The sequence below is a fragment of the Vidua macroura genome, chromosome 21, assembly GCF_024509145.1.
Source record: "Vidua macroura isolate BioBank_ID:100142 chromosome 21, ASM2450914v1, whole genome shotgun sequence".
Lineage (NCBI taxonomy): Eukaryota > Metazoa > Chordata > Aves > Passeriformes > Viduidae > Vidua > Vidua macroura.
The window spans coordinates 6,126,575-6,152,387 of record NC_071591.1 but is presented as its reverse complement, the minus strand read 5'-3'; the positions used below and the strand labels follow the sequence as shown (position 1 = coordinate 6,152,387).

At 55.3% G+C, this 25,813-nt stretch overlaps 5 protein-coding genes across 9 annotated transcripts in view; 4 read left to right on the top strand and 1 right to left on the bottom strand.

The window, feature by feature from the left end:
* EEIG1 (estrogen-induced osteoclastogenesis regulator 1) overlaps positions 1-13,244 on the top strand; it is a 37,049-nt gene extending 23,805 nt beyond the window's left edge. For all 3 annotated transcript variants that reach the window (XM_053996663.1, XM_053996664.1, XM_053996662.1), the window contains exons 5-12: positions 755-871; positions 1,347-1,393; positions 3,895-4,046; positions 5,178-5,282; positions 5,538-5,727; positions 5,917-6,038; positions 7,128-7,197; positions 8,083-13,244. In XM_053996663.1, coding sequence (XP_053852638.1) covers positions 755-871; positions 1,347-1,393; positions 3,895-4,046; positions 5,178-5,282; positions 5,538-5,727; positions 5,917-6,038; positions 7,128-7,197; positions 8,083-8,128 — 849 coding nt within the window. In that variant the 3' untranslated portion in view covers positions 8,129-13,244. The remainder of the gene's footprint in view (positions 1-754; positions 872-1,346; positions 1,394-3,894; positions 4,047-5,177; positions 5,283-5,537; positions 5,728-5,916; positions 6,039-7,127; positions 7,198-8,082) is intronic.
* Positions 13,245-14,034: 790 nt separating this feature from the next.
* LOC128817880 (uncharacterized) lies at positions 14,035-14,775 on the bottom strand. Its single transcript, XM_053996784.1, has one exon. The coding sequence runs from the start codon at positions 14,773-14,775 to the stop codon at positions 14,035-14,037; it is 741 nt and encodes a 246-aa protein (XP_053852759.1).
* DPM2 (dolichyl-phosphate mannosyltransferase subunit 2, regulatory) lies at positions 14,709-17,108 on the top strand. The gene is made up of 4 exons (XM_053996471.1): positions 14,709-14,776; positions 15,173-15,262; positions 16,323-16,425; positions 16,715-17,108. Exons 1-4 carry the CDS (start codon positions 14,774-14,776, stop codon positions 16,771-16,773), a joined length of 255 nt encoding a protein of 84 aa, XP_053852446.1. The 5' UTR covers positions 14,709-14,773; the 3' UTR covers positions 16,774-17,108.
* An 859-nt stretch (positions 17,109-17,967) lies between these two features.
* On the top strand, positions 17,968-22,759 carry ST6GALNAC4 (ST6 N-acetylgalactosaminide alpha-2,6-sialyltransferase 4). 3 transcript variants are annotated; one of them, XM_053996468.1, is made up of 7 exons: positions 17,968-18,469; positions 19,085-19,161; positions 19,429-19,599; positions 19,741-20,153; positions 20,285-20,392; positions 20,473-20,658; positions 20,824-21,264. In XM_053996468.1, the coding sequence occupies exons 2-7, from the start codon at positions 19,150-19,152 to the stop codon at positions 20,867-20,869; spliced, it is 936 nt and encodes a 311-aa protein (XP_053852443.1). In that variant the 5' UTR covers positions 17,968-18,469; positions 19,085-19,149; the 3' UTR covers positions 20,870-21,264. The 3 variants fall into 3 exon arrangements, with proteins under 3 accessions (XP_053852443.1, XP_053852444.1, XP_053852442.1); XM_053996469.1 differs by lacking the exons at positions 17,968-18,469; positions 20,824-21,264 and adding exons at positions 18,763-18,827; positions 22,686-22,759; XM_053996467.1 differs by lacking the exon at positions 17,968-18,469 and adding an exon at positions 18,763-18,827.
* ST6GALNAC6 (ST6 N-acetylgalactosaminide alpha-2,6-sialyltransferase 6) lies at positions 22,712-25,550 on the top strand. Its single transcript, XM_053996470.1, has 6 exons — positions 22,712-22,800; positions 23,632-23,696; positions 23,815-23,994; positions 24,161-24,558; positions 24,751-24,858; positions 24,939-25,550. The coding sequence occupies exons 2-6, from the start codon at positions 23,682-23,684 to the stop codon at positions 25,126-25,128; spliced, it is 891 nt and encodes a 296-aa protein (XP_053852445.1). The 5' UTR covers positions 22,712-22,800; positions 23,632-23,681; the 3' UTR covers positions 25,129-25,550.
* The last annotated feature ends 263 nt before the right edge of the window (positions 25,551-25,813 follow it).

Sequence of the window (25,813 nt, the reverse complement as noted above, 5' to 3'; positions counted from 1 at the left end):
ACTCTGGAGGGATCGGTGCCCTTTTTGAAAATGCGTGTGATCTTCAGCTTTGTCACCTTCTCTGTTTGCTTCCCATATGTTACAGAAGGTTTAGAGAGCTCACAACTAAATCTCTCCAAATATTTCTCTTCCCTTCTGCCTGTCAAACCAACCTCTTGCTAGTTAAACCTTAGCAGTGTTGAGGAGGAGCTGCCCAGCCCAGCAGCTGCCTCTGAGGGGTGAGGCACAGGCAGTGCCACATGGCTCTGGGCCTCCAGCTGCCCGTGCTCATAGTCCTGTTGTTTTTTTCAGGATGGTGTCACTTTCCCCTGTAACAATATCCTTTCATCTCCTGGTTCACATGCTCCACTGCATTCTGGGATGGCCCGATACAAAGAGTGCCTTATTATGTTTGTGTATGTGTAATTCTGTTTTTTCCACATTGTTGACCTAGTGCCTTCCATGTCCTTGGTTATGCAGTGGCTGCAAGCTGGTTAACACTGTCCTGGCCACCACCACTACTGTGCACCCTTCCTCCACATGGGCTTGACTTCCTGAAGGCCTCCAAGTGTCCATCTAGCTTGGGATTAGGACTGTGACCCTGTCCATCCTCAAGAACAGGGAATCTTCACAGCCACCACTCTGTGTCCTGGCTCCTGTTTCTGCCCGTGCTCACAGATGTGTTCTGTCCCTTTGGTCTGTGTGACACTGTGTATCCCTTTATGGAGTAATGTCTGTTCTCTCACCTTCCCCTCCATTGTTTTCTTGGCTACAGCTGGGCTTTGCTGATCTAAACCTGGCAGAATTTGCAGGCTCCGGATCCACTGTCCGTTGCTGCTTGTTGGAAGGATACGATACTAAGAATACCCGACAGGACAACTCCATCCTAAAGGTACAACAGCTGGAACTTACACAGTAGAAATCCTACTTAGGGCTTTGGGGAGATCACAGATCCAGGCCTAGGAGATGGTCCTGTTATGTACAGAGTCAGGATTTTGCTTTTGTGCTGCTAGACTGACTTGGGAAGCTTCCCATTATCAGAGTTGCCCTTTGATAATTTGGCATTGATTTGGCCAAGCAGTGACCCTTGACAAAAAAAAAATGGGAGCAGGAGGGAGGGAAAATGTTACAAGACATTGTCAACCTGGCCCAGCTGGTGTCCTGCTGAGCCACTGCCACTTGGAGTTACTGATGCCAGGGATTTGGGGCAGGGAGGGAAATACTTTGCTAAATCCCTGAAGCTGATTTCTCTGGGAAGGGAGCTAGATCTGGCTGATCTTTACCCCTATCCCTTGAGCTCCTGGCTGTTGTGAAGTGAGGAGCTCAGTGCAGCATGGCTAATGATGTGCCTTGTGTCCCCTCTCCAGGTCACAATTGGAATGTCCCTGCTCTCTGGGGACCCCTGCTTCAAAACGTGAGTTCCTGGGCTGTACCCCATTCTGGGCAGACACTAAAATTGCTGAAGGGAGAGGAAAAGATGCACTTGATATTGGGAACTACAGTAAAACTGGTTGAATCAACCAGAAAAGTACAGCCAGCCTGTGCTATTCATTGGTTTTGTTCTCTGCTCTGGCTTTCCCAGCTTTGATTATTGCTGTGCACAGTATTTTCCCTGCTGGTGCAATTTAGGTTTTAGAAACCAGTAGATTTTGATTACAAACTTCATGTTTTGCATGAAGGATAGAATTTCTCATGGCTCTGGGCTTGGTTTCACTGACCTCCAAGAGGAGAAAGGTCAGTAAAGAAAACAGTCTTGGAAGTGGACACGCTTCAGCACATACCATGGGGGATAAAGATCTCAGATTGAAACAGCAACAAAAATACTTCAAGGCTGAATCATTTTAATTTTTTTTTTCTACAGGGCTCACAACTTGCATTAATTAGTAGAGAAATGGCAGTAATGTGGGTTTTTTTTTAATACATAATGATAGGAAAAAATAAGTACACTTAGGCTGGAGAGCAGTTTTGCTGCTTCAAGAATTGTTGGTGAATCAACAGATATCCTGGCCACATCTTCCCTCACACCACAGTGCAGCATCACAGTCCCAGCCCTGCTGTGGTGTGCTGGAAGGTGTGTGACTACACAGCAGGGCTGCCATGTGCCCAAAGGAATATTTCATGTTGCCTCCCAACACTATGAGAGAAGAAAGCTTTACCTTGAGGCCAACTCCTGTAGCAGTTTTATTCTGGGCTAAAGGTCTAATTTTAGGAGCTAGCTTGGAGTGTTTAAATTAGCTCAAATTCTTGCTAAAAATGCTGCATAATTTTTGGTAGGTTTGTTTTGTGAGTGGCTTTTTGTAGTGCTGCAGTATTTTCTGACACTTTTGAACACAATATCAGTGTCATCTGATTCTGAAGAATTTCTGCTTCAGGAGAAAGTGTAATAAAGAAGTTTTGAGTATCTTAAACCATAACTTTATAGCAGTAACAAATGTTTTAAATCTAGGGTACTAGGATGTCTGGTAATAATGTCTGACAAAAATACCTGTTGCTCCTTTGCAATGGAAGCAAGTCCCACTGTTAGAATGCCTGAAAATTACACAGAATAGGATATAAATATCCATTTAATGTACGTAGGTTCAGTCTGAAAGTCAAACCTAATTTTCTTGAAGGATTTTTGCAGTCATTCCCACTTTTCCCTTTTATGTTGATGATGTGCAAATATCTAAAAATAGAAACTTTGCATGTGGAATAGTCCTTGATCAGTAGAGCTTCTGGTAAATGACACTCATTAGAGGGTTAGGCAGGAATTAAGCTGTGCTGGGAAATCACTTCCAAGCACTGATTTTTTTTGCAGCACTCCATGAACCTTCTCCTGCTGGGTTGTTGGAAGGGGCAGAGCAGCTGAGCTGACAGACCAAAGGGCTGCTCCCACAGCTGCTGCAGGAGCACTTTGCTTGCTTAAGGTTGTAAAAGCCTTAAAAACCTGTGAAGCGAAGTCCCCAAAGCACCTGGGTGCATGCAAATCACTGATAAGGTGATTAGGGAGGGTTTTTTCCTGGTGAAGGCATGCTGTGAGTTTCCTGAAAGCTTTATAGCCATTCAGCTGCCCACATTAAATATTCTGTCTTCCAAAATACTGCAGAGATCCCCTCTCATGTAACATCTTCCCTCAGAGCTCTGAATGAGACCAAAGATTTTGTTTCTCACTCCTCACTTAAAATCCATAATATGATCCTTTAGTTCCAGTTCAGACTTCAGGCTACGGAGGGGTTAGGGCTCCAACAGGAATATTCACTTTGCCACGCTGCACATGCTGTGGCTTCCACCCAAAAGAACTTCTGGAGGAAGGGAGGGGGCTCCAGGCACTCACAACTCTGCTCTGCAGTCAGCATTTACAAAGGGATGTTGCATGCTCACAGAATAACCAGAAAAACAATTCTGACAGCTGGAAAAACACTTTAGTTTCACTGAAAGAGAATTTAATAGTCAGTTAAAAAAGGGAAAGGTTATTTGATTGCTGTAAAAGTGGTCTCATAGGGGACAAGGTTGCTGGGATAAAAGGTTTCATTTATAAAAGAGGTGTAAGAGAAAGGAAGCTGGACTTGAGAGTGGGACAGCAGCAAACTGGTTCCTGTTTGTGAAGCCAGGTGACCAGTGGACACATGTTGGGGGTGAAAGGGCAGTTCTGGATGGTGTCCTGGAAGACAGTGCAAGTTCTGAGCCTGCTGTCCTGTATAAATGAATGAATGACCCCTTTTTGCCTTAATTTACCTCAAAAACTTAATTTTTCTTGTAATGCAATCCAAGATAGGGAAGATGCCAGTCTTGAATATATGAAAACAAAGCCCAACATCCCATTTGAGCTGCTGGTCAGAGGGCTGCCAGCTTCCCCCTGCTGAGAAGGGTGGGATGGACAGAATGATGCCTGCTCCCTGCCTGGCAGTCTGTAACCTCCTTCCCTTCTGATTCCAGGCCTCCTTCCACCGCCAAATCCATCACCATCCCGGGGCAGGACTCTACTCTGCAGCTGACCTGCAAGGGCGAGGGAACCACCAGCAGCAGCAGCTCCTCCACAATTGGCTCCCTGCGCCAGGCCAAGCCAAGAACTGCCATTCTCAGCTCAGGTCTGAATGCCCACCCTGGAGCCATGCAATGTGTGGCTGTGCCTGGACACTCCTTTGTTTTTCCCAGCAGTTGCAAGCACAGAAACTCTTCAATTTTTCGTATTTTCCCACACCCATCCTCAACCCCATTGCTCATTCAGAATATTGAGAATAACCAAGCCATTTAAGCAGGGAGAGGAAGGTTGAATATTTGCCACATGCATATTTCTGTTAGTGGAGATAAAGCAATTTGTTCTTTTTGCTGGGGATTTAATAATTCATGCACTGCACTCATCCCTGCCTTGCACTGTGTTGAATGACACTTACCATTGTTCTGCACTCAGCTGTTGTTGCTCAGACTTATCTTCTAGAAAAGTTCCTCTGAAGGTTTTAGAGGTTGGTTTAAGGTCTAGTGGCCTTGTTCCAGCTGCTGATGCAGTTCTTTGGCTTCTGTATGAGCCTGTTTTCAAGGGCACTGCATTTTCACATCAGTTTTTTTCCTTCCCAGCACATTCCAAATGTGCAGGCAGATACACCGCACCAAAATAGCACTCGAGTCTCATCCCCTCAGTTGACAGAGCACGTGGTGCAAGTGGTGTTCTTAAAAAGCTGGCTAATGTGTTACATTTGTGCACTTCTGGATAAGCTTCCTGCTTATCCAGAGAGACAAGCAGGACTAGCAGAGGAGCAGGGGTTATGCTGAAGGGTCGGTGTCAAGTTCAGAGATTATTTAAGTGGTACAGGCTCTCTCACAAGTAATAGAAAGGGAAAGGTGGTAACAGAAGCACCCATACAGCGGTTGAAATACTTTACTGCCAGTGGCCATCTGATGCTTACTTGGTCTTAGCTTGATGCTTTTAACTGTGGATAGTTTCAGACACTACTTGTCCTTCTAGATGCTACAAGCCCCCAGAGATGTTTGTAAATTCATGTGCTGGATAGAAATAGTGATAAACTTGACAGAGCTCACTGTGCTCTTCCCTACTCCCTGAGTGTTTCTAAGCCCTGTGCTGGCCTTTACAGCAGGGCTCTGGCCTGTAGACTGCCCCTTCCTTGATCTGTTATTCCAAGATCAGTGTTCACTCCCAGCTGATCAGTGCACCATGTGCTGGCTTGGTTATGGTGTAAGCAGTGTCCTCTTTTCCTTGGCAGGTGTCCCAGAAGAGTCGGATCAGAACCTGTCCAGCCCAGAGGAAGTTTTCCACTCAGGGCACTCACGGAACTCAAGCTATGCCAGCCAGCAGTCCAAGATCTCTGGTAACCACTGATCCACACAGCTGTGCCATCCCTTTTCCTTCTTGCAACAAGCCCCTGTGAGAGTGATTTTCAGCCATCCCTCTCACCCTGCTCTGTAATACCAGCCTCCTGTTCAGTCTCTGCAGATGAGCTCATAGATGTTTAAACCTCTGTGTGCAGGAGCAGAAGTGCTGCTGTGAAGCTCCCTGCCCGTTACCTGTGCTGCCAGGAGTGGGAGCAGCAGCAGCTGAGGTTTGTGACCCTGTGTGTTGGCAGGTTACAGCACGGAGCACTCCCGCTCCTCCAGCATGTCCGACCTGACCCACCGCCGCAACACGTCCACCAGCAGCAGCGCCTCCGGGGGGCTCAGCATGACCGTGGAGTATCCTGAGGGGGAGAGGGAACACAAACTGGAGAAGCCACCTCGGCCCCCCAGACCACCCCTCCTGCTGGACAGACCCTCCCGGTGAGTAACAGTGGAGCAAAGACCTTTCTCTGGGAAGGAGAGACAGAAACCTGCTCCTTTGTCTTCAGGCAGCAGTGGATCAGATTGTGGCCACTGAGGAGGAGACTGTGGCCAAGAAAAGCAGGACAGTATGTAGAAGTCTGTGTCTTGAAAAGCTGAGTAAGTTTTTCCTGGATTTCCTCTTGCTAGGAGAAAAAAGGATTCAATGGAGAGTCACCCAACCCGAGTGGATGACACCAGGATCGATGCTGATGATATAGTGGAGAAAATAATGCAGAGTCAGGACTTCACAGATGTCAGCAATACTGAAGGTGAGTGGAGAAGCCTCAGAGGGGATGTCTGGGTTGTTCTTTTGCAAGGCTGCCAAGAGTTTACAGTGAGATCTGATCTGCCGTGGGCTCCCTTATCCTTTTGACAGCTATTTGCTTTCAGTGCTTGCTGGGTGTTTCTGTGGTTTATAAACCACGTGGATTTGTGAGCTGCACATGTATTTAGAGATAGCACTTGCTGCTGCTGCACACATGACAGCAGAGATTGAATAGTAGCTCAAACATGCAGGGAGAGAGAGGAAAAATACTGATTCTCAGCACAGTGGAGATCAGTTGCATCAGCTGTCTGCACTGCTCTAGTGGCCTTCGTCCAGGGTCAGGCCAAGGGTATTTATCAAAAGAGGAGAGCACAACTGGAGGGGAAGCAGCACATCTCTACAGAAACATGGGTTACCATGTGCTTGTGATCAGGTCTGTTGGAGAGCTTAAGAAGGGGTTTTCTCCATTGCAGTCACATGTAACTGCTTTTGTTTTCAGTTTCATTTTCCAGTTTAGCATAGAAATCAACCTTTAATCTGATTTTTTTTTATCTGAGGTTTTCTGTGAAGTTTTAAACTTGAGCCTAGCTTGTTATCTGTGCTTCATTAATTTACCATTAGTCACCTTAAATTGTTGCACATGGCAGCACTCTTACCCCGTGGGGAGTTATACCTCACTCAGTGTGGGTTAGAACTAGACTGGATACAGCTGCCTCTCACCAGCAGAACAGCCTGAGTCTCTCCTCCAGTGACTCTACCAAAGCAGAGGCCACACATCTTATCTGTTCAGATGTGTATAAGCTGACCAAGAACTTGCATCAATGGAATTGCCTTAAAAGAGGCAGCTGGAGGGGTATGACTGAATTAATATCTCTGCCTTTATTCTTCCAAAGCTGCATGTTGTGGAGGCTCCCCTTTGGAGCAAGGAAAGGAGTTCCCAGGGGCTCGATGACTGTGGGAACACCAGCAGAAAGTGTGGATGTGCATCTGCTGAGACACACTTGTTCTATGCTGATTGTGTGTCTGGGAGGGGAGCTCCTGGCAGCCTCAGTAGTTCTGGATTTTGATGTCTGTCTTCCTTTTCTATCTGCAGACAGTAACCTGAGGTTGTTTGTGAGCAGAGACGGAACAACCACGCTGAGCGGTATTCAGCTGGGAAACAGGTAGGTTTCCCAAAAGGCTGGCAGACAGAGGGGCTCCAGAGAGACTAGTGGGCTCTGTACCTAGAAAACTTCCACTTTTTGCTACAGGAGAGATTTCTAAACATCATGTGCCACATATGGTGGCTTTATTCCCACATTAACAGCCCTGGGATCCCTTTGGTGACAGGCTGCAGTTGCACTAGAGTATGAATGCCGTTCTCAGCAGGAGCTCAGAGGGATAATGGGATCCTGGTTGCTAGATCGAGGAACAGAAGTGAGGAGTGAAAGGACAAAATGGTAGAGGCTGGTTCCCGTTTGTTCCTGAAGGAGGGAGCTTTGCCTCCTGCTGGCCTGCAGCAAAACTGCAGCAGAGCGGAGCTTATTGTCCCTATTCCCTGCCTCTTACTGTCCCTTCTCCCTGCCTCTTCCATAATCATCGAGGGCTTGTTCTCTCATGAAAACCTTCTGAAGCAATAAAACTTTCTTGCCATTATAGCTCTTAGTACAGCTCTTGGCCAGTTGCATTTGAGGCTTTGCTGCATCTTTTCAGTTGAATTAAAAGGAGCAGTAATGGTAATGCAAAGATGTATCAAGTTGGTACCGAAGCTGGGAGCACAGCAAAGCTCTGCACGCTGGCTTTGTTCTAGATAGGATGCTCCCCCTTTGTTGTGTCCTGTAGAAGGGCTCGTGTGTCACACCCAGCTCTCTCCAGTGCTCTGTTGGTGACTTGCCACCTCTTTGTCCCCTCGGTATTCCAAGGATTGACTTCCCACAAGGCTGACTCGTCACTGGCAGTGCTCTGAGCGGGCTTAGAAGATGTTTGAGAGTGGAGAGCTCTGAATCAGAGCTTGGTTGCTAAAATGACTGTGAAAAATAACCAGCCCCTCTCCCCCTCTGCCTCCCCAGGGTCTCATCTGGAGTTTACGAGCCAGTGGTGATTGAATCCCACTAAATGTGAAGAACAGGGTAGAGCTGCTGGACACAGGCCCCCTACCCAGTCCGCTGCCACATGGATGCCAACCTTTACCTCTCTTCATGCAGCATTCCAGAAGGGATTTCTCCACACCCCTCCTCGTATGTTTGCACTGCAGAACTACTCCGAGACCACTCCAGAACATGCACTTTCCCTGCATTGGCATTGTCCTTCTCTGTTTCCTGGTCGTTCCAGTGCATGCCTTCCCCCTGTTCCTGCTCAGACACAAGGTGTCTGTGGGACTTATCCTTGGGCTAGTCCCAGAGGATGTTGCTCATCTGCATCCCTCATTCCACCCATTCACTTGCAGCAGGGGACTTCTCAGATTCTGTCTCCCCAAAACATTGGGTTATACCACTGTGAACTCTTCAAACCACTGGGGGTGGGGGAAACCATTCTAACCAAACCCAGAGCTGCTTGTTGGGGACATGGTGACATGGCCACTTGCAGGATGCTTTATTCCATTGACTCTGCAAGGGAACATCACCTCCCAAGGCAATGGTTTTACTGAACAAGGTATGCTGTGGTGTACACTTCACCTTCCTATCCTCACATCCCCAAACAACATCTTCTCATAGGAAATACTTCCCAAAAGTGCATTTCAGAAAACTCTACCGCAATCCAGCTGGGAGTTGGTGAACGGTTAAACGTGAGTGCTCATCACACCACTGACTGCAGCAGCCCTTCCACTGCTGGGCATGGAAGGGGGTGTTCATCAACTAGCATGAGCAGGAGCACTTTAGAGGTTATAGATTTTACCTGGAGGAGGCTTCTACTCACTATTCCAGGAGTATAATCTGTGTTTGCTGGACTGATTCAGCAAATAGTCCTGTTGGAGCTTGGAATACAAAGCCTCTTTCTTTTTTTTTTTTTTTTTTCTTGTTTCATTGGCTCAGGAAGGGAACTGCCCTTCTTGGACTGTGAAAAGAATCTCATCTGACAGCCCTTTCCTGGGCCAGAGCTGGATGCAGTTGACTGCAATGGTCTCTCTGTTGTGGTGGTGATGTCAATTGCCTCTCTTGGCCTGGGCTAGTAAGGGATTTGGTGTTGCTTGGGCTTTTTTGTCTTGTCAGCAGAGATCTGTGCTTGTGCTGGTTCCTTCTGGGGCTGGGGAGAAGCTACTGTCTCTGCCTTCAAGGGTAGAATGGGTGTTTGCTGCTGCATTAGCCACAGCAGCTGTTCTGACCTGCTCTGTGGTGAGTGAGCTCTTCTGACAAGGCTTCAAACTGTTCTCTGGTTGATCTTTCAATTGCTCTTCTTTGGGTTTGGTTTCTGCAGTTGTTTGACACTTTTCCTTGCAGTGTGTGGCAGAGATGTCGGTCCCTTTCAGCTCCCACGTGGAGATTTCTCCTGGCAGCCGAATTGCCAGCGAGGATCTGGGCAGCTCCTGGCTGTGAGCCAGCAGCAGGCTGTGCTTGCAGCCCTCCCTGTACAGAGCCCCTCAGCTGATAAGCTATTTCTGTGTAGTGCCCATTCCTCTTTTGCCAGTGTTCTGTGGTAGCACTCAGCAGCCGTGCCCTCGGAGCAGCTCCACACTCCAGGACCTGGCTCCCCTCTGGCACCTGTGTGTGTGTACAGGCACACACTCATTCTGTTCAGCAAGGAAAGACTTGTAACCGATCACGTTGTTCAAATTCTTAGTTATTGTAAAGCCTCTTTTAAAGGAGAAAAAAAAAAAAAAAGCATTAACTGTGGTCTCTTTGGCCAGAATGCATGCAGATGAGCTACTGGAAAAGGGAATCTGGCAGAATGAGAAACAAGGAATGAAAGGGCCTTGATTCAGCTTTTTTTTTTTTTTTACCCTTGTAGCTAAGGATGCTGCATGGGGAGGGTGCTCAGCAGTGTGGTAAAACTATACAGTTGCTTACTCTGTTTTGATGGTTTCTCTCTTTGAGTCAAGAGGTTTCTTTCTGTGTTTGGACAGACCACGTTTAGGATATGCATCTTTTCCACCCTTTCCCTTCAAAGGGAATTAAATTTGAATTAGGGTAAAAAGGGGATACAGACAACACCTTGGTTTGGTTTAATGTAGGGAAAAAGTGTTGGATTTTTTGAGACTGTCTAGAACAAAAGCTCTTTCACACTTGCTAGGTTTTTTAATGGTGATCTCGTCTTCATTCAGCCTGGGTAAGTTTGGCACTCACTTGCAGGCTGCTGAGCATCCTGCCCTGTTCCTGGGGTGCCACGTGTCTGCAGGAAGGAGAGAACTGCTTGTCTTTCTCTCTCCTTGGGGCAGTGCCAGAAAGCCAGGCCTGGCCTGACCGTCTGCTCAGGTCAGGGTGAGGGCAGAAGGAGGCTCGGACAGCAGTGGCTGTTCTGCCCTCTCTGTGGATGGCCCTGCAGAGCCGAGGGTCTGGCTGCTCCCCAGGGGCCAACAAAGGCCCTCGGGAAATCAGATCCAACCAGGACTTGAAAGGAGCAAGCATAAGCCAGGAAAGAGGCTATAACCCAGCTCATTTGCTGCTTTGCTTCTGTTCCCATGAGAAACAATGGCAGTCACTGTCAGAGCAGTTGGGATCCCAGGGCCTTCTTCTGGCCTCTGTTGGCAAGAGTTGGCTGCTCCGAGGCACTGGCAGCTCGGCATGTCACGAAATCAGTGGGACAGAGGGAGGAATATCTTCCCAGCAAAGCAAGATGAGAAGCAGCTGAGCTTTGAGAGCACTGGTCTCTTCTTCCCAGGCTGGCAGAGGCTTAATCTGCTCCAGCACATCACTGTGGCCAACCTGGGCATGTCTTTAGCTTCTCTTCCAGTGGCTTGGCACATCACTGCTTGCATTTCTGATAACTGTGTCTCATAGGGTATTTCTTCCTTGCCTCCACGTTAGTCCCTCCACAGATTCTGATCTTTGTGTGGCTTTTTAGCTCTCTTGCCCCTGGTTTTGAGTGAGTAAGTAGTCTTAGTCATCCAACCTTGTGCAGCACAGCTGGGGGACCTGGATCAGACGTGGAGGGAGGCAGGAGCAGTCTGTTCCTATTTGTAGATCCCGTGCAGAGCTCCTCCTGTGCATCCAGCACAAGCAGTGCCCAGCAGTCCCTAGGCAGCCGTGGGGACCCGAGGTGGTGGCTGTGGGGTCACTGGTCCTGCACACTCCCTGCTGCCTCAGGAAGCTGCAGCTCACGAGCACTTTTTTCCTTGTGGCATCATTGCTGCCTGTTCCTTGTTGGACTTTGAACATTTAAGAAGTGAATCAGTTTCCAGACCCAAACCGCTGGCTAGTTTCCTTCGGGTTTTTCTTTTTTGTTGTGAAGTTTATGGAATTTTTTTTTATACAAACCCAGCAGGCTGGTGTTTTTTTGACTGCATTATTGTTTCATTGATATTTTATTTCAGGGGGGCTTAGGGGGGAATGTTCTTCCCCACATTGTTCCCCTTCTCGGGGGATTCAGAGGTGGCTTAAACAAGTGAAAGGACCTTATTGGCAAGACTCTGCATCCCCTGGGTCTCTGATGCTGACGAGCAGGGCTGCTCACGCCTGGCTGGCCCTGGAGAGCAGAGCTGGCTCTCTGCTTCAGTCTTGGGATCAGGCAAAACATGTGGGCTCTGCTCCTGGTTTCTAGACCTTTAGTTGGTGGAAGCACATTGCAAAGCGTTAGGAAATTCAGTGTAACTTTTTTACTAACTTTTCTTTTTTTAAAACCAATATAAAACTGAGTGTCCAGAAGAATAGGCTTAGTCATTGGTGAAGGCGATGGATTTCAGTTGGAAATTGTGATGGGAAAAGGGAGGAGAAGGATGTTGCTCCCTCATCATCATCTTTTGTATGGTCAGCACTTTAAATGGGGGCCTCGTGCTGTTCTGACCCTTGGAGTGACGGGCAGCAGGCATGTGATTTCTCCCCACCTCATTGCCACATCACTTTGCCCCCTGCAGAAAGGTTAACAAGCCCTTTTAAACGTTTGCTTCAGTTTTTAGAGGGTTCCAAACCAGGTGGAGGCCTGAAGAAATAGTATTTCATTCTCATCTAAATAGGAGGGGTTGACTTTTTATTTATTTTGTCGTTGCTGTTTCTTTTTAAGCAGGTGGCAGTGCAGCTGGTCTCTGCACTGCTGCCAGGAACCTCTGGGAAAACCTCACTCCAGGTACGCTAGAGCACCACAGTTAAACCCCTCCTGGCGAGGGGCTCCCCCTCCCCTCCTCGCTGCCTTACCCGGGGGCTGCAGACCCCCCTCCACCCCTCCTGCCCCTCCCTGCTGCCCCACCTGGTCTCTAGCTGAGTTCTTGCTCTGGTGACCGAGCCCTTTGGACAAGGCCAGTCCCCAGGGACGAGTTCCTACAAACTCTGCCTGGTCGCAGGTGTTTGTCCTTGAAAAGCCGCTTCCTCGCTGCGGGGAGGGATGGATGAATGCAAAACTCCCCCCACTCCCCTCCCGAGAGCTGTGTCCATCAGCCCCCTCCCTGCGCCCTCCCATCCCGCTGCCTCCAGAGCGCCTCTGCCCCGCCGGGAGGCAGCGGCGTGGAAACCCAGGAAATGAATGGGAAATGAAAAGGAATTGGGGTGAAGCTCTGAGCGAGGGATGCGGCTGAGCCTGGTAACTTGCCTCAAACACGTGGAATAACGGTAGAGCCCATATTTTTTGTGGGGGGAGGGAGGGGAAGGGGAGATCATCTTTTATTTTCTTGAAAGTGAATTGAGCTTGGTGACCTTTGGCTGAGGCGCACTCGATTTGTATCAGATTCTATAGAGAGATGGCTGATATTTTTGGAAAGGGAATGGGTCTATGCAAACTTCCAAAATTGCTTGAAAGATAGTTTAACATTTTTTTACTTTGAAAATCTAAAGATAAATCTAACTTTTGTCTTAAAGCAGAAGTGTGTTTAGAAAGAGAAGCTACTTCCACTGCTCTATTTTGATGATGATTCTTGGAAAGTTTGGGCTGGAGGGAATGACTATTTTTCACCATTTCTATCTTGCTCCTCTAGTTTTTTTGTTTCTTTTTCTAACGGAATGCTGTGCCGTCTTTGATTCAACAGATCGTGTTTGTATTTTCTGTATCTGGTTCCTAATGTAGAGAAATAACAAATATATGAGGAAATCAGTATAATGTCAAATGTTGTTATGGTTTGGGGGAAAAATAAAGGTTTTTTGGTACTTCACACTGACTCTTGCTCTGTTTCTTGTTTTAAATGCTGTAGGGTGAGAAGGGCATGCTCGGGCCTAGAATACTTTGGCTTTGCTTTCTCGGATTGCTCTGGCAGCTGGGAGCAGAGATCCCTGCCAGCCCTTCCCTGGAGATGGAGAGGGCAGCTGGCAGCACAGCACCAGTCCCGTGGAAGCAGCAATCCAGGGAAAAGGGGACACCTGCCTGAGCCACCAGCAGTGTCCTGTGTTCTGTCCCATCTGTCCCAGCCTAGGCTCTGCCTAAACTGCCTCTCCTGCTGGGCCTACCTCACCAGGCTCACTGGGGCATTGGGCCCACAGCCCAGCAGGGCTCCAAGGAATAAATATCTCTGGATCCTCAATGCTATGCCTGAGTAGCCCCTAGGCCAGCAGAGGCTCACCACCCCATTAATGCAGAGTGAGCCAAATTCAGTGCCCAGACACTCATCACTGATGGCTGACAGGGCTCGAGGGGAACAGGAGCCCTGGGAGGAAGCAGCTTTTGCCTTTTCCACCTTCCCAGAGCCTTGGCCACACAAAGCTCAGTGCACCTTTGAGTCCCAAGCGTGCTCTTCCCTTTTCCCTTGTTTCAGGAAGGGGAGGCAGACGATTCTATGATTCTGTCTTTTGTGTCTGTGCCTTGGCTGTTTGGTCTGGCTTGTTCCTTTTCTCCCACTGCCCCCAGATGTGTTTGGAACGGCTGGGGTGTGGGATGTCAGTGTCCCGGGGGCTGGAGCTGGTGTCGGGATCCATCGCTACCAGAGGTTCCCGGGCACGTGTGGTAGATCAACCAGAGAACCCCGTTCGCAGGGAACGGCAGCGGCTCCGGAGCAGCAGGAGCGCCGAGCGGTGACGAGGACCGCAGCCCTGCGGGTGAGATAAGGAGGGCAGGAGCGCTGCTCCCCCGTGCCCGGCCCGCACCGGACCATCCTCTCCGCCCCGGCCCGTTCCCGCCGCTCTTTCTCCGTGCCCCGTTCCCGTTCCCGCCGCTCTCTCCGTGCCCGGCCCGTTCCCGCCGCTCTCTCCGTGCCCCGTTCCGTTCCCGTTCCCGCCGCTCTCTCCCCGTGTCCCGTTCCCGTTCCCGCTGTTCTCTCTCCGTGTCCCGTTCCCGTTCCCGCCGCTCTCTCTCTGTGTCTCGTTCCCGTTCCCGCCGCTCTCTCCGTGCCCCGTTCCGTTCCCGTTCCCGCCGCTCTCTCTCTGTGTCTCGTTCCCGTTCCCGCCGCTCTCTCCGTGCCCCGTTCCGTTCCCGTTCCCGCCGCTCTCTCTCTGTGTCTCGTTCCCGTTCCTGCCGCTCTCTCCGTGTCCCGTTCCCGTTCCCGCCGCTCTCTCTCCGTGCCCCGTTCCCGTTCCCGCCGCTCTCTCCGGCCGTTTCGCGGCTCCGGGAGGTGACGGAGCTCGGGGCGGGGCCTCTCGCGCCCCGCCCACCCCCGCCGATTGGCAGCCCCCGGGGCGGGGTTGGCGGGCCGCGCGCTGATTGGCGGCCGCGCCGGAAGGGCGGGGCCGGCGGGGCGGAGGCCGGGGCGCCATGGTGAGTGCGGGCCCAGCCCGGAGCGCGGAGCGCGGCGCCGCGGCGGGGGAGGGAGGGTCGGTCGGTCGGTCGGTCCCTGCTCGGTGGCACGGGGGGCTCGGGCGGAATCGCGGCCCGGAGCCCTCGCGAGGCTCCCTGACTGCCGCCTCTGCGGAGAGACTGGGCCCGGCCGCCTCCCGGGAGCGGCCCCTGGGATGTGGTGCGTGACCCGGCCGGGGAGCTTCCTGCGGCACGGCCCGGCCGCCCGCGGTGCATCGTCCCGCCGCAGTCTCCTCCACGCGGTGCCCCTGCCCCGGTTTTCCCGTCCCGGCCCCGCGGTCACGTAGGCAGGAGCAGGTGCCTTGAGCCGCTGCGGCTCGAGCTCAGGCTCTCTCCCGCTCTGTCTCTCCTTTGCAGGCCACAGCGACGGACCAGCTGGTTGGGTTTGGCTTGGTCGCCTTCAGCCTCGTCCTCTTTGTTTACTACACGCTCTGGATCATCGTACTGGTACGGGGTTCCTCTGGGCAATATAATCCCCGTCACTCCCCGTCACCTTTGTTCAGGCCATGATGTGTCTGTGTGCCCGAAGGACTCTTGACTTCTGGGTTAAAAATTTCAGGGTAGATCATCCTCTGTGCGCTGGCACTGTCCTTATCCCATCTGGGTGTTCCTGGCCTTGCCTGGGCAGGACCAAACATTGATCGTGGTGCCCACCTGCTGTTCCAAGATGGGCTGACCCAACCAGGGCTGGGTGAGCCATTGGGAAGAGCTGAAGCCTGGCCCTGATGCAGGTGTAGTCATCAATGTCCACATTTGCATCCCCCAGATTCCTGGTTCTGGTGGGAGATGACAGAGGGAAACACAGAAAGAGACAAATCTTAACAAATCTGCAAGGGAGAACAAGAGTTTAGGGAATGCAGGGCTCTGGGAAAGTGATTGTGAGGCTGCCCATTTCTGGGGACACATCAGCTGAGGTCATTAGTGATTTTCTCCCTGGAAAGAACCTTCTCCCCACGAGCTTTCCAGGTGTGAGAGGCCAGGTTCAGCCTTGGGCTAATGTCTGAATTCCCACAGCTTCCCTTCCAACTCTAGGGGTTTGAATTCCCCTCTTGCATTTGCTCACTCTGCTGCCCCGTCCCTGTCTGTGCTCCCGGCATTCCCAGAGCTGCAGGAATCCTCACAGTGCTCCCTAGTGTCCAGAGCCTTCCAGTGGCCTCTGCAGAGGGATCTGCCGGGATAGCCACGGAGCAGGGCCGGCGTCAGCTGCTCCCTTCTGCAGGGCAGAGAGACAGAGGGATTTGCTGTGTTCTGCACCAGCAGCTCTGCCCACCCCGAACCCCCGGGGCTGTGGGACCCTGTGCCAGCCCCATGGCCACCCCTCACTGTCCACTGAGCGCCAAACCCTTCACTGCCCACCCACTCCTGGTCCCTGTGGCCGAGCCACCTGCAGCTCTGGGCACCCTTTTTTAGCCATCTCACACCAGATATTTCCGTGTTTCTCCCAAAACCTCGAGGCTGCACTCGAGGTGTTGTGCCCACCTGCTGACGCCCCTCTGTGTCCCTGCAGCCCTTCATCGACAGCGACCATGGGATCCACCAGTATTTCCTGCCTCGGGAATATGCAGTTATCATCCCTGTGGCAGCCGGGCTCCTGCTGCTGCTATTTATAGGTGAGAGTTATTTCTAATTAGAAACTTCTAAATTAGGAAGAAGGAAGAGGGTTGCTAGGGGTTTAGCTAATGTGTGACACTCGTTACACTCTCTGTGGTTCTCTGTTGCAGCTTAGCCTGGCACAGGGACTTGGGGCTGTGTTTGTGTGTGATTTTTGGCTGTTTGAGCCTCTGGACAGCAGAATTTTCTTGCTCTCTCTGCTGAGATTCTGTTTCTCATTGCCAGGTGTTGTAGAAGTGCCTGGAATTAAAAGTTTCCTACCTGAATTGGTTCTCTCTCTCTTGGCAGGTGTTTTTATAATGTTTGTCATGTGGAAGAGCAGGAAACGTGCCAAGAAATCAGACTGAAGTCCCAGCTGAGGAGATGAGGATGTGCCCACGCTGCAGCATCATAGCCAGGAAAAGACTTTTCCTGCAGCTCCAGGCAGACATCTCCAAGGTGCCCAGCACTGAGCTGCTCCCACGTTCCCTCCTGCAGAGACTAAACCTGTAGTTTACAATTCACTGACCAAAGAGAAGCAGGATTCATCCAAGGCTCATCAAGTGAGGGACCAGAGCCCCTGCTGAGGGACCTGCTCCCCAGCTGGGGCTGCCCTGCCCACTCTGGGCACTCCTTCCCCTCAGCTCTGGCTCGGCCCAGTAGTTTGTTCCTTCTGGGAATTTTATTTAAAAGTTTACCTACAGTTTGTGGGGTTTTTTTGATTCTAGTCTGAAAGGAGAGAAATGAGACTTTGGGCTTGCAAAGGACAGGTTTGCCTTCTCCATTTGCTTCTGGAAAGGCTAATCACAGTGCTGGGGGCTCTTGCCCTTCTGAAGAGGGACTCCCATGAGGCTGGGTATGCAGAGGGAGCAGGGACAGTGCCGCCCCCTGTGTCCCACCCAGCTGAGGGGATGGTGAGAAGATGTCCTGGATCCCAGGGAAGTGTTGGGTGTGGTTCCCATCACAGCTCTCAGTCCTGGCTGGATTCCTGCCCTGGACAAGGCTCCGTGTGCCAGCCAGGCTGGGGCTGAGCAGGCAGCTGTGGTGGCAGTGTCCTTCCCCTGGGGGGTTTCCTCTCCTGGCAGCAGCTGCTGCCCTGGCAGCTCCCCTGGACCACGGCAAACAGGATCACCCTCAATAAAGGTCTGTAAGGTCTCGCTCCCTGTCCTCTGCCCATGCCAAGGGGTGCCACAAGCCTGCCAGGGTGGGTTCAGCTGCACAGCCCTGGCAGTGCATGACAGGTCCTACTGGTGAGGTCAGGCAGGGAAGCGCCAGAGACAGCCTGGCCAAACTTCGTGCTGGCTCTGCCATGCTTGGGGCTGCTGTAGCCTGCCTGGGGAGGGCAGATTTGGGGCACTCTAACCCTTCATGCATGTACTGTGAATTTCCTGCCAACAGCATGTCCCACAGTCTCCCATTCTGCCTAGGGGTGATGCTGGTGGCTTGAGGACACCCCGAGGGCCACAGCTGAGCCTGGCTGCAGGAGCCAGCAGAGGGTCCAGAGGTGAGGCTCTGGCTGGAGGTTTGTTTCCAGCTCTTGCAGAGGCTGCTGAGCTGTCAAAGCCCCTGCTGCCCTGCCCTGCTGCTCACCTGCTGGCCGGGGCTCAGCCCACCCTACAAGGGTGGTTTTGGGCTGGGGCAGAAGGAAGCAAGGGGTGGAAGAATTCAGTGGTGACTGAGCAGCTGCTGGTGTGACCGCCCCCTCCAGCCTTGCTTCCTATGCAGGAGCCCAGTGGTGTCCCTGTCATTTCCTCCCTCTGGTTTCAGGCCTGTTCAGGACAGTGTGGGGGATTGGTTTCAAGGTTACATCTCACATTTCTTTAGCTCCAGTGGGAGAAATCCAATGCCCCCCCGGGCCAGCGGGCAGCTCGCTCTGGGGACACTTCCCATGGGTGCTCTGTGGCTTGACCCTGGCAGGAGGGGCTGCAGGTGATGGGCGGCCCCCCGGGGCCATTGGATGGGGTCTGGGGTACCAGGGTGTCACCTGCCCTGCTCTCTCTCTCCTGAGCCATTCCGGATCCTCGTGGTGTCCCTGGGCTCACCGGGAGCTGGTGGTGCACGGAGGTGAGAGAGCACAGGGGACAGGGAGGCTGCCGGAGCCCCGAGCGGGAGGGGAGCCTGAGAGGGCAGGGCAAGAGGGGGAAGGAGCGTGGGGTCGCTACCGTGGCACGCGGTAGGGAGAGAGGCGGGCATCGGTGTCGGGACACACGAGGTGGGCGCCGGGGTCGGTCCCGGTGCGCCGGGCACGAGCCCGCGGGCGCGGGCGGGCGCGTCCCCGGAGAAGCGGGGTCGCGGGGCGGGGCGGGGCGGCCGGGGGCGGTCCCGGTGCCGGTTCCGGCAGTGCCCGCTCGGCTCCGCCCCGCCGCGGCCCGCCAGCCCCACTCCGGGCGGGATGCAGGACCCGCCGGTGGCTCCCGGCTCGGTGAGTGGGAGAACCGGGGGCTCCGCGCGGGGGAGACACCCCGGCCCCGACCCCTGCCCGGCGGGGCGGCGCCCGCGGAGGCACGGGGGGAACTGAACTGCACATGTGGGGGACCCCGGGGAAGGGGAATGAGAGTGCGTGGGGGGATCCCCGGTAATGGCCTCGGGGAAGTCCCGGCACGAGGCGTTGGGCGACCGGGGCGATCCCGCCGGGCGACCTCACGCCGGGTGCCGCCGCTGAGCCCGCTCCGATTGCAGGGTGCGAGCCCCCACCCTCCCGGTGACCCCCGGACCCCGCCCGGGGATTCGCCAGCCCCCCGAGGATGAAGACGCTGGTGAGTACCCGCTGGGGCAGGGGGCGAGGGGCCGGAGGGGGCTGAGCCCGGCTGCTGCCGGTGCCCGCGGGCGGCACGGAGCCCGTAGGGCGTGCGGGCATCGCCGCTGCAGGGAGTGAGCCGGGCCCGGCACCCCGCACCACTCCCCCCAACACACCTCAACACCCTCCGAGGGGCAACTCCCTCGTGGCCACGGGGCCACCGGCATCCGGCGCGGGGCCGGTGCGCGTGGACAGGCCCGCAGAACTCCCCCCGCTCTGCTTCTAGGTCCGGCTCTTCCTAACGCTGGTGTGCGCGGCGGTGGCGGCGGTGCTGTACATCCTGCTGTGCTACCACGCCCGCGTGCAGCCCTGCTGCTCGGCCCCGGGGCTGCGGGACAGCCCCACCGCATCCAGCGTCCGCAGCTTCCAGGGCTACAGCCGCGTTCCCGACGGGAAGGTGCGTGGGGATGGGGCCGGTGGGGTGGCTCGGCCCACCTGTGCCTCAGTTTTCCTGTCCTTTGGGAAGGGCCGGCAGGGGCTGAGGTGTATCCAGCTGCTGCGGGAGGGAAGGAGGAGCTGACGGTGTGTCTCCCCACAGCCGCTGGAGCGAGCGCTGTGCCGCCGCTGCGCCATCGTCTCCAGCTCGGGGCAGATGCTGGGCTCACAGCTGGGACAGGCCATCGACGGGCAGGAGTGTGTCCTGCGCATGAACCATGCCCCCACCACCGGCTATGAGCAGGACGTGGGGGCACGCAGCACTATCCGGGTGGTCTCACACACCAGCGTTCCGCTGCTGCTGGGGAACCAGCCCTACTTCTTCCAGCAGTCCCAAGAGACCCTTTACTTCATCTGGGGGCCAGCAAAAAAGATGAGCAGGGAGAAGATGGGCTCAACCTACCAGGCACTGGTCAAGGTGACAGAGAAGTACCCCCAGCTGCAGATCTATACCCTGACCGAGGAGAAGATGACATACTGTGACGACGTCTTCCAGAACGAGACAGGGAAGAACAGGTACTGCTGGCTCCAGAGAAGACCCATCGGGTCCCCCTCACGTACCACCTGTCCCCTCATCGAGCACCCATAGTGTGGGTGGGCCAGCAGCACAGTGACACCCACTCCAGTGTGACCACAATGCTTTGCAGGATGAAATCCGGCTCCTTCCTGAGCACGGGCTGGTTCACCATGATCCTGGCCATGGAGCTGTGCGAGCAGATCTGTGTCTTTGGCATGGTCAGCGACAGCTACTGCAGGTGTGGGGGGGTGGCTGGGCAGGTGTGGGGTGATCCGGTGTCCCCCCAGGTCTCACACTCACCCCGTCCCCTCCTGCCAGGGAAAAGAACCACTCCAGCGTGCCGTACCACTACTTTGAGAAGGGCCGGCTGGACGAGTGCAAGATGTACCTGATGCACGAGCAAGCTCGCCGTGCCGGGCACCGCTTCATCACCGAGAAAGCCATCTTCTCCCGCTGGGCCAAGAGGAGGAACATTGTCTTCAACCACCCATCCTGGGCAGGCAGGTAGGGCGCCAGCCACGGGGTGAGGCGGCAGGAACCTCGGCGGCAGGGCAGCTTCCATCCTGCAGCAACATGTCTCAGCTCTGCCAGTGGCATGGTTGGACACCTTTTGCCAAGCCCTGGAGCAGGGAGTCTCCATCTCTGCAGCAGCAGTGCCTGTTTCCCCAGCTGGTGGATGGACTGGGAACCCCCTGTTGGTACATGGGGGGCATGAGCTGGACCCATGCAGTCCCAGCAGCTCCAAACGCCTGCCTGGATGGACCCAGAGAGACCTGGTTTTCTGCTCTCTCTACTAGGAGGAATATTTAATGCAGGATTAGACATGCTGCTGGACTCCAGCAGGACATGGGGCAGAAATGCTCAGCCCCGCCAGGGCCACAAACTGGTGCCTCTCACAGGGACAAAGCTCTACTGTGGTCCTTGCCCTACTTGTGCCCTCTGGACAGTGCTGGGTGTAGGGTGCAGGCAGCTGGATCCAGGCTCTGCCTTCTGCTGCTTGGTGCCTGCATCCCCTCAGCTGGGAAGCCCTGGGGCTATGAGTTGCCTTGTCACAAGTGTCCTTGGATTCAGACCAAAGCAAACGTGGCCATTAAAATTGTTTTTAATTCAGTGGTGCCCCTGGCTGTGCCCTTTGCTGTGCCCCCTTGCTGTGCCCCTTGTGGCTGCAGGACAGGACATGGTGTGAGGGAGGGGGGATACTCAACACCTCATCACAGGCTGCCAGGCTATAAATAAGAGGGGGAGGTGACAAGGGGGTAGAGATGAGCCTAAACATGGAAGAGGGTGCTGAAAGCAGTTGAGGTTATTTGGGAAGCAGCAGCTGCATCTATGCAGGATGGGTCTGAGGCGTGATCCTCAGTCCCACAGGGCTCAGTGCTGCTGGGCTGTCACAGGGCACTGGAGAGATGGGACATGCCATGGGCAAGTGTGTGGCCCTGAGCTCACAGCAGCCCTCTGAACATGTAAGCACATGCCACATGTTTGGGTGGGTCCAGTGCTGTCTGGGGGGCCAGGGATGAGAGGAGGAGCAGAGATGCTGGGGCGCAGTGAGGAACGAGTGGTCCAGGACCTGGGGGTGCTGCCAGGGCTGCTTCCTGCAGGGCAGTGCAGGAGAGGAGCCCATGGAGCTCTTTGCCTGCCGCCTCAGCTTCCACAGCCCTACGCAGGGCAAGGCATCACCGGCACAGCAGAGCCAGAATCGCTCTGGACAGGCGTCAGGGATGCAGGTCCCTGCCAGCGGTGGAGCTCTCCCCCTGCGCCACGAAACCCCCCAGAGCGGGGCCCTGAGCTGCCGGGCCAGCGCGGGGGAGACCTCGGCATCCCAGCAATGCGCTGCGCCCGGCAGCGGCTCAGGCGCGGCGTGCTGCTGCGGGCACGGCCGGGCAGCGCTGCCCCCCATCCCCGCTGCCCGCACCGGTGCCCACGGGGACCGGGGAATCAGTCCCGGTCTTTCCCGGCGGCTCTCCCGATCCGGCGAGGGCGGCACTAGGACCCGGCGGTGCTCGCCCATCCCGGGAGGGCGGCACTAGGACCCGGCCTGGGCGGGGGCAGCGGCGCGGTCGGTATCGGCAGCGGCGTCAGTAACGGCAGCGATAGCGGCATCGGCAGCGGTATCAATATCGGCAGCGGTATCAATATCGGCAGCGGTATCAATACCGGCAGCGGTGTCGGGGCGCACTGCGGGCCGGAGCGGTCGGTGGACCTCGCGCGTCCCCGCCGGGCCCGTTCAGCCGGTGCAGGGGCGGAACGCGCCGTGGCCGGGCGGGGAAGGGGCCCCTGCCCGCGGGGCCGGTGCACAGGGGATGGAGGGGTAGGAAGGGTCCGGCTCCCTCCCGTGTCGCCGCGGCCGCTGCCGGTGGTGGGGGGACGCTCCCCGGGGCGGGGGACGACTCGCGCGTAGGAGTGGCGGGAGGTTCGCACCCCGGGCCGCGCGGGTTTTCCCTTCCCGGAGGGCGGGAGGGTTCGCATCCGGGGCTGGGAGATCCCCGGCGGAGGAGGGGGGCTGGGTCTGAAGCAGCCTTCTCCCGCAGAGCCGCAATGTGAGCCCCGGTCCCGGCCATGGCCGAGCCCGCTGCAGGGGCCAGGCAGCGCCCGCCGCCCGCGGGGCGCAGGAGGTGACGGACTCCTCATGAGAGCCCCCGGCAGGTGAGGCCGCGGGGTTCCACATGGCCCGAGAGCTATGGAGGGAGCGAAGTGGGGTCCGGGAGGGGGGGTCCCACAGCCGTCCCCAGCCTTTGCACGACGAAGCCCCTCAGCATCACCACGCGGGCCATGGCCTGGGCTCCCCGGGCAGGCTGGTACCTTCTGGCACCACCGCCGGCCCTGAGAGCGTTTCGAGGTGTCAGCTCCCCCCAGGGGTTGATCTCAAGCTGTTGCATAATTTTCCTTGTGACAATTAGTAAAAAGGCTTCAGTGGTTTCTAATTTCCATTTGCTTGGAGCGCTCCAGGAATGGCTGGGGCTCACTAACCAGGGCTCCCAAGACTAAACTGGGTCAGTCCACTTTGAGTGGAAGTTAGAGAGGGTTCCGGGGCTGGAGAGGTCCCTGCAGGTCTGCTGGATGCAATCCCATGCATGCACTGAGTGGGGTAGGTCTCACTTCCTTCCATTCCCTCCTGATCCAAAGCTCCTGTGGCGGTGGTTTTAATGGAATTTCACTGCACGAGCAGCAGGTTGACCCTCCCTAAACCTGCGGTTTGAGTGGTTTCATCCCCACGAGGGGAGGATAATCCTCCCTGGACCCAGCTTAATGTGGGGATTCCCCAGGCATAAGTTGCGGCTGGGTTTGGCTTTTCCACACCCCGGAGTCTGCCCAACCTCTGTCAACAGCATTTCTTTTCTTTTCCCTTCATAAATTCTGGGGGATTGTTCTCCTCTTCAGAGGGGGACCTGGAGACTCGTCCCGTGTACACCTGATCCTGTACCCCAGCAGCCTGGGGACGATGGGCCAGGCTGGGGGTGACCACATGCCTTGCAGGTGCTCGCGGGACGCCGGCGATCGCTGTGCGCTGAGGCTGGCACGGAGACATGAGTGGCAGCACGGTGAGTGCCAGAAAAACACCTCGGGGACCTCCTGGGGACAGCAGGCATCCTGCTGGAGATGCCTTGGGAGTGGGGTGGATGCTGGGGGGCAGCGGCTGATGCTCTCCCCCGCCCGCAGAGCCAGCGCGCCGCCGCCCTGGGGGTCCTCTTTGCCCTGATCATGTTGCTGATCATCTACAGCTCCGGCAACGGGAGCGAGGTCTTCCCCTACAGCCGCCTGCGGGGCAGAGCCCGCCGGCCCCCCGACCTCAAGAAGTGGGGGGTGAAAAGCGGGTACCTGCCTGTCTGCGGGAACAAGGTACGGGCTGGGCAGCAGGGCCGGGCCTGGGCGGTGACACAGGGTCTGTCCCTCTGCTGGCATCCAGCCAAACTGTCCCCTCCCGAGGACAGTGGCTCCGCAGGGAACGGTACCCTGTCCACGGTGACACCAAAAGTCACCTGCTGACGGCACTTGTCATCACCAGACCCTGACTGCCCGCTGCCACCAATGCGTCATTGTCACCAGCTCCAGCCACCTCCTGGGCACCCACGTGGGCACGGTCATCGACGGGGCTGAGTGCACCATCCGCATGAACGATGCTCCCACCACAGGCTACAATGCTGATGTGGGCAACAAGACCAGCTTCCGCGTGGTGGCCCACTCCAGCCTCTACCGTGTCCTCAAGCGGCCCCAAGAGTTCGTCAACAAAACCCCAGAGACCATCTTCATCTTCTGGGGGCCGCCCACCAAGATGCAAAAGAGCCTTCTGAAGATCATCCAGCGCGTCTGCGCCTCGTTCCCCAACATGACAGCCTACGTCGTCTCCCCCGGCCGCATGAAGCAGTTTGATGACCTGTTTCGGGGGGAGACAGGGAAGGACAGGTACCTCAGAGCCACCTCTTCTGCTGTGTCCTCCTTTCTCCAGGTTCCCAAGACAGAGCTGACTCTTGGAGCTGCTTCATGGGCTGCAGCATTGAGCTGGGGGTCCCTGGGGCATGCTGGGGACACTAAGGGGGACTCCATTATCTGCATCACCTCACCCCTGTCATCCTTCCTGTTGTTTTTCCTCCCCAGGGAGAAGTCTCGCTCGTGGCTCAGCACCGGCTGGTTCACCATGGTGATCGCGGTGGAGCTGTGCGACGCCATCCACGTCTATGGCATGGTGCCACCCAGCTACTGCGGGTGAGGAGACCCCCAGGCCCCCACCCCAGCGCCCTGACCCCACCATGGGGGCTCACCCAATGTTTCTTTCCCCACTGCAGCCGCCACCCCCCACCCCGCCGCCTGCCCTACCACTACTACGAGCCGAAGGGCCCCGACGAGTGCACAACCTACATCCACAACGAGCGGAGCCGCAGGGGCAACCACCACCGCTTCATCACTGAGAAGAGGGTCTTTGCCAGCTGGGCCGGCCTCTACAACATCACCTTCTCCCACCCCACCTGGACCTAGGGGCTGCCCCATGCCTGCTGGGCAGACCCCTGCAGCTGGGATGGATGGGAGTGGTGGGATCCTGGCATCAGACGCCACCAGCTGCCTCCCACAGGACCACTGCTGTTGTGCGTGGTGGCTCCTTGCACCTGGGATGTGTTGGGTTTTTGAGCTGTTTTTTGGGGGCCAGGTGGTGAATGTAAGATATGGGGTGTGCCCCCTCCATGTGCAGGATATTTGGCCATGATATCCTGCCCCATCCTGGTCCATGCACCTTGCAGCCCCTGTGAGGCTGTAAGGGGGTTCCAGGACTCCTCGGCTCAGTTTTGGTTTGCACCACTTCTGGGGTCTTTCCCCTAACGGTCTGGGTGAGGAGACCCCCTCTTGGAGCTCAGCCCCCCCCACCATCCCCAGCCCCACATCCCAGTCCTCAGTCATGCTTCCCACAGTTTTTGGTGGGACCCCATGGGGGTGACATTACCACCCTCCCTGTCCCAGCACCCCAAAAACACCAGCCCCTCCCAGCACCACTGCCCCCACACTGCCAAAACCTTTTCTAACTGAAAGGTGGGATTTTTGGGAGCTTTTTGGGGGTTTTGGCCTTTTTTTTTCTCCCTGCTTCTAATCCTGGGGTTTCTACTTGGGTTTCCTGGACGAAGGAGTGGGCAGGGGCTGCTCATTAGTGGAAACAAAGGACCAGTAGCTG

Bases quoted from the DNA above. Each gene is read 5' to 3' on its own strand.
- DPM2 (XM_053996471.1), top strand. The intron at 15,263-16,322 runs GTACGGGGTTCC...GTGTCCCTGCAG, and splicing joins CGCTCTGGATCATCGTACTG to CCCTTCATCGACAGCGACCA. The intron at 16,426-16,714 runs GTGAGAGTTATT...CTCTCTTGGCAG, and splicing joins CCTGCTGCTGCTATTTATAG to GTGTTTTTATAATGTTTGTC.
- ST6GALNAC4 (XM_053996468.1), top strand. The intron at 19,600-19,740 runs GTGCGTGGGGAT...GTCTCCCCACAG, and splicing joins GCCGCGTTCCCGACGGGAAG to CCGCTGGAGCGAGCGCTGTG. The intron at 20,659-20,823 runs GTAGGGCGCCAG...CTGTTTCCCCAG, and splicing joins CACCCATCCTGGGCAGGCAG to CTGGTGGATGGACTGGGAAC.
- LOC128817880 (XM_053996784.1), bottom strand. From the start codon at position 14,775: ATGGCGCCCCGGCCTCCGCCCCGCCGGCCCCGCCCTTCCGGCGCGGCC.
- ST6GALNAC6 (XM_053996470.1), top strand. The intron at 23,995-24,160 runs GTACGGGCTGGG...TGTCATCACCAG, and splicing joins TGCCTGTCTGCGGGAACAAG to ACCCTGACTGCCCGCTGCCA. The intron at 24,559-24,750 runs GTACCTCAGAGC...TTTCCTCCCCAG, and splicing joins GGGGAGACAGGGAAGGACAG to GGAGAAGTCTCGCTCGTGGC.